At 44.7% G+C, this 11735-nt stretch overlaps 1 protein-coding gene across 1 annotated transcript; it reads left to right on the top strand.

Annotated features, from left to right (window-relative positions):
- Positions 1-9997: 9997 nt before the first annotated feature.
- On the top strand, positions 9998-11401 carry LOC117443851 (nuclear factor 7, ovary-like). Its single transcript, XM_034079669.1, has one exon. The coding sequence runs from the start codon at positions 10001-10003 to the stop codon at positions 11399-11401; it is 1401 nt and encodes a 466-aa protein (XP_033935560.1). The 5' UTR covers positions 9998-10000.
- Positions 11402-11735: the final 334 nt, after the last annotated feature.

Consider the following 11735-nt stretch of genomic DNA (forward strand, 5'->3'; position numbering starts at 1 on the left):
TTTGTTTGTTTTATAGGCATGATTATAGTTATACCATATTTCTTTGTTTTGTGTCACTAATATGATTCTGAAAATTAACTGGGGTAGTGGTGGTCTAGTTCAAATCCCGCCTGGAACACCACCACTTAGCCCTCAGTTACTCCAGGGAGAATGTCCCTGTAATTGGTAATTGTAAGTCGCTTTGGATAAAAGCGTCAGCTAAATGAAATGTAATGTAATGTAACTAAAGCTGCCAAATCCATGTTGACTTATTGACATTAAGGGTAGGGTTGATAAAGTTATGTAACCATCTCCGAGTTGAAGATGAGTCATCTAATGTATTTTCATGCTTTATAGGAAAAAATAAGTGGGACTGATTTGAACACATATTCAGTATCCGAGTCAAATGAACAATTAACAGAGGTTTAAAAATGTCAAATATATATTACTTGCATTACACTGTGTGATTAAGGTTTCTTTGACTGAATTTGTGTGCAATGAAATGTAAGTGCAGTTTGCTGCAGTTAGAGGTGTTGTTTTTATTATGCAGAAGTTTTAAGAGGCCCTATACTGCTTTTTGAGGTTTTCCGTTTCCTGTAGTGTGTTATAAAGGTTCGAAAAGGCTAAAATCCCTTCGTTCCCTCCAGAGGGAGTTTCTCTCCCACACACTCTTTTTTCATTCTGTATGACCTTTTGTTTTGAACATTCAAATGTTCAGTAGCAGACATAAAAACCAGTGAGTATTTTAACGTTTTAATCTGTGACCTGCTAATTGTACTCCTTTTGAATAGCTTTATCTGTACTTGACAATCATTTTAACTTGTTAACACTGTTTAAAGACTGCTAATAAAGGCTGTTTAATAGCATCACAAACACATTTATTGAGTTAAACTTCCTTACGTATTAAATCGTTGTAAAACATAAATTAACCTATTTTTCTTGCTATAGTAATATTAACAGGTATTTTAGTATGTATTTATTAGCAGTTGAATATGGTTTTTGCAGGTATGACATTTAAAACGACAAACTATGTCTTATTAAAGGTGGGGTAGGTAAGTTTGAGAAACCGGCTCGAGATCGCTAGAATTTGAAAATACACGACCTGAGAAAATCTGCCACTTCCTTACAGAGCCCCTCCTGCAACACACACAAACGTGCACATGACCAATGAGCGCACAAGATCAGTTTGTGCACAGATGGAAGGCTGACAGGCAGGTAGGCCATCCAGTTACTTTAGCCGGGCCGGCTCTGTCAGGATTCTCATGTTTTGTCACGTTTGTAGTTTTGTATGTCTGGTTATGGGTATTTTCCTCCTTGTATATTGTCTGGTCTTTTTCCCTGTGTTTTTCCTCCCGTCGTTAGTTTCCCTGGTGTGTCTAGTTGTCTGATTGTTTTCACCTGTCACTCCTTGTGTGTCTCCTGTGCTCTTCAGTGTCAGCCCCGCCCCTGACTGTTCCCACCTGTGTCTAGTTACCCTGTGTTTAAATCCCCCTGTCTCCCAGTGTTCAGTGTCGGTTCGTCTTGTGATTTGGCTTGTCCTCTGTGAGTGTTCTGTTCTGCCTGTGTATATATAGCCTTGGAATAAAGGAATTATTTTTACTTTAATCTGCATTTGGGTCCTACCTGCTTCACACACCGTAACATTACGAACCGACCAAAGATGGACCCAGCGGATCCAGCTTTTTTGATGCCACAGGCGGCTGCTAAGAGAAGGAGGTGCAAAGCCAAGCTAGCAGCCATGCCTCAATGCTCCAGTACCGGCCCACGCAGCTTTGCGTCCATACTGGATTACCTGGTTTACACAGCCAGGGTCCAGGCTTCCGCTCCGGACCTTACAGCCAGGTTTACGGCCCCAGCTGCCACAGTCCCATCTCAAGTTTCCTCTCGAGTCCCCTCTCCAGTTTCCTCTGGAGTCCCCTCTGGAGTCCCCTCTGGAGTTCCCTCTCCAGTCCCCTCTCCAGTCCCCTCTCCAGACCCCTCTCGAGTCCCCTCTCCAGTCCCCTCTCCAGTCCCCTCTCGAGTCCCCTCTCCAGTCCCCTCTCGAGTTTCCTCCTCTAATCCCTCCTCTAATCCCCTCCCCGTCGACTACTCCTCTGTCCTTTAGTCCCTGCTCTAGTCCCTGCTCTAGTCCCTGCTCTCGTCCCTCCTCTAGGTCCCCTCGCGAGTCCCCTCGCGAGTCCCCTCGCGAGTCCCCTCTCGAGTTCCCTTCTCTAGTCCCATCTCTAATCCCTCCTCTAGTCACTTCTCGAGTCCCCTCTCGAGTCCCCTCTCCAGTTCCCTCTCGAGTTCCCTCCTCTAGTCCCTCCTCTAGTCCCTCCTCTAGTCCCTCCTCTAGTCCCTCATTTAGTCCCTGCTCTAGTCCCTCCTTTAGTCCCTCCTCTCGTCCCTCTTCTCGTCCCTCCTCTAGTTCCCCTCGCGAGTCCCCTCTCGAGTTCCCTTCTCTAGTTACTCCTCTAGTCCCTCCTCTAGTCCCTCCTCTAGTCCCCTCTCTAGTTCCCCTCTCGAGTCCCCTCTCGAGTTCCCCCTTGGTTCCCCTCTCGAGTCTCCTCTCGAGTCCCCTCTCGAGTCCCCTCTCGAGTTCCCCCTTGGTTCCCCTCTCGAGTCTCCTCTCGAGTCTCCTCTCGGGTCCCTACTCCGGGTCCTGTCCCGTTGGGGGCTCCGTCGACTACTCCTCTGCCGGAGGTCCGGCCAATCGTATGTCTGTCCCGTTGGAGGCCCCGCCGACTACTCTCCTGCCGGGGGTCCTGCCAACCCTTTGTCCTGTCCCGTTGGAGGTCCCGCCGTCTACTCTCCTGCCGGGGGTCCTGCCAGCTCCATGTCCTGTCCCGTTGGAGGTCCCGCCGTCTACTCTCCTGCCGGGGGGCCTGCCAGCTCCTTCTCCTTTCTCGTTGGAGGTCCCGCCGTCCACTCCCCTGCCGGGGGTCCTGCCAACCCTAGGTCCGGTCTCGTTGGAGGTCCCGCCATCTACTCCCCTGCCGGGGGTCCTGCCAACCCTATGTCCTGTCCCGTTGGAGGTCCTGCAGACTACTCTTCTGCCGGGGGTCCTGCCAACCCTTTCTCCTTTCTCGTTGGAGGTCCCGCCGTCCACTCCCCTGCCGGGGGTCCTGCCAACCCTAGGTCCGGTCTCGTTGGAGGTCCCGCCGTCTGCTCCCCTGCCGGGGGTCCTGCCAACCCTTTCTCCTGTCTCGTTGGAGGTCCCGCCGTCTACTCCCCTGCCGGGGGTCCTGCCAACCCTGTGTCCTGTGTCGTTGGAGGTCCCGCCGTCTACTCCCCTGCCGGGGGTCCTGCCAACCCTATATCCCGTGCCGTTGGAGGTTCTACCGGGGGCCCTGCCAGCCCCATGTCCATCACCTGGTCCACTTCCGTGGGGGATCCTGCCGAAGCCTGTCCGACCGGCTCCGGTTTCTGTCCGGCCGACACCGGGTCCTGCCCGGTCTCCGGAGCTGTCCCATCAGCGCTTTCCTGCCCGGCCTCCGGATCCGGTCCGGTCGACACCGGTTCCTGCCCGGCCTCCGGAGCTGTCCGGTCTTTGCCCTCGAGCCCGGCCCTCTGAGAGCCGGAGTCTTCACTCTCAATCCCGGTCCCCTGAGAGCCACGGCCTTCACCCTCGATCCCGGGCCCCTGAGAGTCACGGCCTTCGCCCTCGAGCCCGGCCCCCTGACTTTCCCGGCCGCGGTGGCCTTTGGCCCTCCATAACCCCCACCTTGGACTCTGTCTTGCCCCCGGGCCATCCGCCCGAGTCCCCCTTCTCGGCTTCTACCTTAACCCCGGGCCGTCCGCCCGAGACCCGTTCCTGGTCCTCTGCCTTGCCCCCGGGCCGTCCGCCCGAATCCCCCTTTTTGGACTGTGCCTTACCCCCGGGCCGTCCGCCAGAGACCCCTTCCTGGTCCTCTGCCTTGCCCCCGGGCCGTCCGCCCAAGACCCCTTCCTGGTCCTCTGCCGTGCCCCTGGGCGGTCAGTTCAGTCCCGTCCTCCAGACCCCCTCCACCCACCCTGGTGGCCCTAGTTTTGCCTGGTCCTAGGTCTAACCCTCGGTCTCTTCCCAGCTGGACGTGCCTGGAACACCTCCCTAGAGAGGCTAGGTGCCCGAACCACCTCAATTGGCTCCTTTCGACTCCTTTTCCCGGGTGACTGAACTTCTCACCTTATCCCTAAGGGAGACGCCCGCCACCCTGCTGAGAAAACCCATCTCGGCCGCTTGTATCCGCAATCTTGTTCGTTCGGTCATGACCCATCCTTCACAACCATAGGTGAGGGTAGGAACGAAAATGGTCCGGTAAACAGAGAGCTTTGCCTTCTGGCTCGGCTCCCTTTTTGTTACCACGGTGCGGTAAAGCGACTGCAATACCGCTCCCGCTGCTCCGATTCTCCGGCCCATCTCACGCTCCATTGTTCCCTCACTCGAGGACAAGACCCCGAGATGCTTGAACTCCTTCACTTGGGGTAAGGACTCATTCCCTACTTGGAGTGGACAGTCCATCGGTTTCCTGCTGAGTACCATGGCCTCAGATTTGGAGGTGCTGATCCTCATCCCAGCCACTTCACACTCGGTTGCGAACCGATCCAGTGAGGGCTGAATGTCGCAGACCGATGAAGCCATCAGAACCACATCATCTGCAAAAAGCAGTGGTGCAATCCTTGCTGTAGTTCCTTTATAGCCAAATATGCTGTTAATATGCAACCCAGGTTCACGGCATTTCGTGATATAGTCACAACATTTAATCTATTGATTCGTGTTCACCAACACGATTTCCCTTTTTTTCGTGTCACACAGAAAGATTTTAAAAGCAATGTATTTCTATTGGTAGTGTGTTTCGTGCCTGCAGCACGTCTTTTTGTCCGTTCGAGTCTTCGAAGACCGGAAGTTGTGTGGATCATAAAAACATGTTCTTACTCAATATCAAGCCACGATTATTGTTTTTATTTTACATCGTTTAATGTCGGACGTTTTTTGCCGTCTGTCAGGAAAATAAATGGGGCTCAGAGCCTCAGAATACTGAAATCTGTATTTTTTAAATCTTTTTTTCCTTCTAATTTGTTATTCTTTTTTATATAACACACTTTTATTTACTCACCAATAACACACAATTATCATTGTTTTATTCTATAATCTCTGGCTTTTTTGGCGTCTGTCAGGAACTGAATTTCAAAATAAAATAACCGGAAACAAATACACACCCACTGAACTGATTACCCAAGATCCTCAGCTATGGTTGGAGCTTGGTAATTGGATTGTTTAGCCCCAATAATAATAATGCGATATGAAATCCAAATATTTTTTTTCAAGAAAATAATACTTTAATCCGAGTGTGCTTGCTTTTCTCTTTGGAGGTCATCACATAACGGCATTATAATACACGGTTCAGCTGCATTACATATTACACATCTTCCGTAGTTCTTTATTTATAGAGCCCTGATGAGAAGACCTTTGGACAAACTGGAAGAACTTCCACCGAAACTGAATACGTGATGTGGATCATAAATATATCAGCAATTAAACAACATCTTCAATTTCTCTTCACACAATATGTCTCCTTGCAGTATCAATAGTAATTCAGCTGACTTTTATATTTGATCCAATTGGTAGATAGGCTGTATTTACACCATAACGGTGCACAGCTGATATAAAAGGACTTGTAGTTTTTTAAAGATATTACTGATTTTCTTTGAATATAATAATGTAATACTGAGTTGAAAGAATAGTCAGGGGTTTTGGGTGATGGGAGACACATCTATGCAATCACAATTTCAATAGCTTACCATTAAATGACGGATATACTTTTCGGTCAATGTTTTACAAATCAGATATTAATGTGTAGAAGTAAAACATGTGAAATAATATAGAAATATCCTGTAAAATGATGTGAAAACATGAATAAAACTACACATCTTCAGATGTTATACATACATAAGTCTCCTACACTAATAATACAAAGTTATTATGGCATTGTATGCTGTGTGTGTGTGTGTGTGTGTGTGTGTGTGTGTGTGTGTGTGTGTGTGTGTGTGTGTGTGTGTGTGTGTGTGTGTGTGTGTGTGTGTGCACCACCTAATGGTTAAAGCATGTTATTTAATAATTTTTTTAATATGTTATATTTGCTGAAAAATATATTAAGAGTACATACTAGGGGGAAAGTAGAATGTCAATGATAGAAATATAGAATATAAAAAATCAAGAACATACTGTAAGTGATCTTTACAATAAAACAGTTTAGTGCCTGATGACGTACAAAGATATTAATATGAGGATGTGCAAAACAGAAAAACTAATTAACCTTTATTTAAACATTAAAGAATACTTTAGGTTAAGGTCTTCTTTCAAATAAGAAAAAAACTTTGGGGGTATCTATCTACAGATAAATATTAAGCCTGACAAAGTACTTAACGTCTAATATATTGCTTTCCTGCAATGTTAATTAAGATGAAGCCCTTATTTTAACTGATATTATACACATTAATTATACTCTTATGTATTTAGATAGTATAAGAAATGTGCAGAATATGACAGTTTAATGCTGGAGGTTTACACACATATTGATAGATGTCTTGTAATGCACTGTTGAGGAACCTGCGACCCAAGTTTTTTATTCATTGCATAACTACACCGTAGTTGTGAATATGATATGTCAATAAACCTTTGAAAATCTTGAAATCTTGAAAGGGATGTGCAAAATAGCCATTATACAGTCTTTAATTAACTATTAGTAGAGAATAACGAGTAATGAATATACTTTATAGGGATCTGCAGATAAATGTTTAGTCTTCTCAAGCACCAACAATCAAATATCTCTCCTGATTGTTGGCACTTGACAATCACCTTCCCTGAATTTTACTCAGGTGTAACTAAAGTCTGATTTAAGGGTTGTTTATATTTCACATCATTAATAAGAATCACATCAAATATACCAGGTTAACCTCTGAATTGTAGTGGAGTAGAATTACAAAATAAGTGGGGGGGGTGCTGGTCCCGTTCGAGTCCAGTTTTGGATAGTCTGCCGTGGTTTCGTTCCATTCCAAAGAGCTGTCTGATGCTCGGCAAAACCTTGGCACACTGCCACTCCAACATCCAATCCCAGAGCTTGAAGATTAATCATGGGGTTTGTCAAGCAACGGGACTGTAGTCCCAAACGATAGCTGAGGATTGTGGGTAGTGTAGTGTTTTTCGGATTTCATATCGAATTAACACCATATCCCAACGTGCATTGCGGCTAAAACATCCAATCACCGAGCTTAAACCATAGTTTAGGATCTTGGGTAATCAGTTCAGTGGGTGTGTATCGCAATGATGCTTGAAATGTCCCATATAGGCCTAAGTCTGTTTCTGGTTATTTTATTTTGAAATTCAGTTCCTGACGGACGCCAAAAAAGCCTGAGATTATAGAATTAAACAAATAAATAAAAACAAGGATAATTGTGTGTTATTGGTGAGTAAATAACTGTGTTATTTTGAAAAGAATAACAAATTAGAAGGAAAAGAAGATTTAAAAAATACAGATTTCAGTATTCTGAGGCCCATTTATTTCCCTCACAGACGGCAACAAAAGTCCGACATTATACGATTTAAAATAAAAACAATAATCGTGGCTTGATATTGAGTAAGAACATGTTTTTATGAACCACATAGCTTCCGGTCTTCCAAGACCCGACCGGACAAACATACGTGGTGCAGGCACGAAACACACTAATAATAGAAATACATTGTTTTAAAAATCGTTCTGTGTGACACATAAAAAGGGGAAAATCGTGTTGGTGAACACGAATCAATAGATTGAATGTCGTGACTATAACATGAAATGCTGTGAGACTGGGTTGTAATATGTGGAGATTATCCTGCTGAACATAACGTTTATTGAGTATCATGAACATCTGTTTCACAAAGAGATTATTTTCTGCAATTATCCAAAATCCAATGGAAATAAACCCATTGGCCTTTGTCGAGGGAGCCCTTGCGATGCTAACTCTCAGGTTGATGGGTAGAATATGCTAGCTAGCATAGCGCTGGGGAGCCAGCTGCCAGGCAAACCTCATTGTTGGCTCATGTAGATATTGTTGCACTGACAATAACTCTCTGAAGGCAGGAAGGACTTGTTCTTACCGTGGTAAAAATTCATTTACGTTTACATCCTGGCACTCGATCAACTTGTTTCAACAGTTTATTTTTTATCAGAAACACTTTGTAACAACTTGTACTTGTACTTGAACTTTGTATTAAGTTTACATTTTGATTCATTTTCTTGTGTTTGAATTGATTATATAATCAAATCAAAACTGCCGGTGCCGCCCACCCCATCTATCTTCTTACCAGTTTAAAAGAAACAAATTATAATATAGGAGTTTTAAAACTTTAAAACCAGCATGGGATTTTATATTTTTAAACATGACATTTGTTGCAGTTTGGGGTTATATCCTGCATTTCTTGGCATCGACACAATCGTAATATTTGACTATTTAAAAAGGTGTATTTGCATATTTCTACATACTGGGATCAATAAACAGCTTTGGATTCGTAGAAATTGGGTATTTGTGGAAGGCTGAAACTCTTAAAGGCCCTGTCACACTGTCCCGAAATTGACACCCGATGGACACACGATAAAGGAAATGTTCAAATTCGGCTGTGATCGTAGCAACATCGGGCCATTCGTGAGGGCATCTAAGCCATCGTATGACCGCCGGTGGAGTTTCTCAGGCTCCGGCAGCAACTTCGTGAGCGGCAACTTCGTAAGGCACTCGTGAGGGCATCTTGTCAAATCGTGAGGGCATCTTGTTATCATCGGTGCATTCACACTCACTCTGATCGGGGCGAATGCCCGATGGCACCGATGATAACAAGATGCCCTCACAATGGCCTTACGAAGGGCAACATTGACACACGAATTCAACACGAAAATGAACTTTCGCAAGGTCCTTCGGCAATTTTTTGGCATGCCAAAGATTTTGCCTCCGCTCACGAAGTTGCTGCCGGAGCCTGAGAAACTCCGCCAGCGGTCATACGATGGCTTAAGATGCCCTCACGAACGGCCCGATGTTGCTACGATCACAGCCGAATTTGAACATTTCCTTTATCGTGTGTCCATCGGGTTGTTTTATTGCACAACAAAATCATGTAAATATATTATGTAAATAACCCAATTTGTGTTTTGTGAAACTAAAAAGGATATAATATATTATTTTGAAGGACAGTTGACAGGAAATTGTTGTTGTTATGGAAACAACATTACGGAGAAAACGTAATATTTTCTACATATAAAGACGGAGAAAGTAAAGAACAAAGTCTGAAGATATCAGTGCAGTATCATAGTACTGTAACATCATTGTTTTTGGTACTTTCATTGCAGTTGTATGTCTTAAATGTAATGTAAATGTTGCCTTCGTGTGTGGTTCGGGGCCATCTTCGTGCGAAATTCACAATTCCATATTCGTGTGTCCATCGGGTGTCAACTTCGGGACAGTGTGACAGGGCCTTTATGGATTCATTTGGCGACGATTTTTCATGTGTGAATATGTTAGTCTTCATAGTAGCCATTTCATTAGTAAGACATTATTAGAAAAACGAGATTGAGGGCATTTAGAGGATGTATTGGCTGTTTGTTTTATCACAAAGTGTATGTGCATGACTTCAAGTAAACAACATCCAAAGTCCAGCAAAATTACTCAACAAGAGTTTTTACACGTCACCAAACGCATAAAAGTCTCACCTGAAGCAATACATCGTGTTTAAATGATGAACCTTTGGTCCATCTCAGTTAATAGTTAACCATGTCATTAAAAGTGCTCTAAATAAATTGCACCCTTTGCAAGGTTCATCTGAAAGATATCCAGGAGGGGTCTTCATTTTGTTGGACGGACGATGAGATTTACCTTGGCAGAGAACTCACAACCACTGAGGACTGGAGGAAAAAAGTCAACACAGCGACAATGTAAGTTTTACGCTACCAAAGTTGTAAACAACCGTTTACTTTATAAATGATAAACTAACTGATTTACAATGTGCCTGCTTTATTTTCAGCATTTCATAGACACAATGGCGTCCATATCAGAGGAGGATCTCTCCTGTCCGGTCTGCCATGACGTCTTTAAAGATCCAGTTGTCCTGACATGTAGCCACAGCTTCTGTAAAGCCTGTTTGAAGAACTGGTGGAAAGGAAAACAAACACACGAGTGTCCAGTTTGTAAGAGAAGATCCTCAAGGAGTGATCCTCCTCATAACCTGGTGTTGAAGAACCTGTGTGAGACTTTCTTAGTGAAGAGAGATCAGAATGTTTCAGCCGGGTCTGAGACTTTCTGCCGTCTGCACTTTGAGAAACTCAGACTCTTCTGTCTGGACCATCAGCAGCCAGTGTGTGTCGTCTGCAGAGATTCAAAAGCACACACCAACCACAGATTCAGACCCATTGAGGAAATCACAAAGGATCTCAAAGAGGAGCTCCAGAAATCTCTGCAGCCCTTTAAGAAGAAGTTAAAGACTTTTGAAGAAGTTAAAGTGAAGTTTGATCAAACAGCAAGACACATGAAGGTCCAGGCTCAACGCACAGAGATGCAGATTAAGGAGCAGTTCAAGAAGCTTCACCAGTTTCTAGAAGAGGAAGAGGAGGCCAGGATGGCTGCACTGAGGGAGGAAGAGGAGCAGAAGAGGAGGAGGATGGAGGAGAAGATGGAGGCTGTGAGCAGAGAGATAGCAGCTCTTTCACACACAGTCAGAGCCACAGAGGAGGAGCTGAGAGCTGAAGACGTCTCCTTCCTGCACAACTACAAGGCTGCAGTGGAGAGGCTGCAGCGCCCCCTGCTGGAGGATCCACAGTTGCCCTCAGGAGCTCTGATAGACCAGGCCAAACACCTGGGCAACCTCAGCTTTATTATCTGGGACAAGCTAATGGATTTGGTCACCTACACTCCTGTGATTTTGGACCCAAACACTGCTGTTCCAGAACTCATCCTGTCTGAAGATCTGACCAGTGTGAGACGAGGAGAGAGACAGGAACTTCCTGATAATCCAGAGAGGTTTCATGAATACTACTACTCAGTCCTGGGCTCTGAGGGCTTTAACTCAGGGTCTCACAGCTGGGATGTTGAAGTTGGAGGCAGTGCATGCTGGTTTCTTGGTGTAGCCTCAGATTCCATCAAAAGGAAAGGGATAGCACAGTCTGGATTATGGAGAATAGGATTCTCTAATGGAAAATACAAAATATTCTCCCCATCAACAGAACCAAACGATCTCTCAGTGCCCACGAAGCTCCAGAGGGTCAGAGTGCATCTGGACTGGAACAGAGGAGAGTTGTCGTTCTCTGATCTTGACGCTAACACACACATACTCACCTTCACACACACTTTCACTGAGAGGATGTTTCCATACATTAGCAATAAGGATAAAATCCCTATAAAGATTTTACCAGAAGCGGATCAGGACAACGCTGATGGTTGGTAGCAAAAATATAGAGCCTTAAAGTAAAGAGTCTTGTAATTCAATCTACTTTAATAGATATATAGATAGATAAATAGATAGATATTTATCTTATTCATCCCAAAATTGGAAGAACTGAAACAGATTTTTTATAGTCATTCTCTTGTACTTTTTTGTGACACATGTGGAAAAACTGTCTCTACAGAACGTGGAATGGAGATTAGCTGCCAGTGCTGTAAAGTAACTAAGTACATTTACTCATGTACTGTACTCAAGCACAATTTTGAGGAACTATTTACTTTACTTGAGTATTTTAGGTTTTTGCTACTTTGTACTTCTACTCCACTACAAGTCAGAG

Source organism: Pseudochaenichthys georgianus, unplaced genomic scaffold (assembly GCF_902827115.2).
Source record: "Pseudochaenichthys georgianus unplaced genomic scaffold, fPseGeo1.2 scaffold_687_arrow_ctg1, whole genome shotgun sequence".
NCBI classification, from domain to species: domain Eukaryota; kingdom Metazoa; phylum Chordata; class Actinopteri; order Perciformes; family Channichthyidae; genus Pseudochaenichthys; species Pseudochaenichthys georgianus.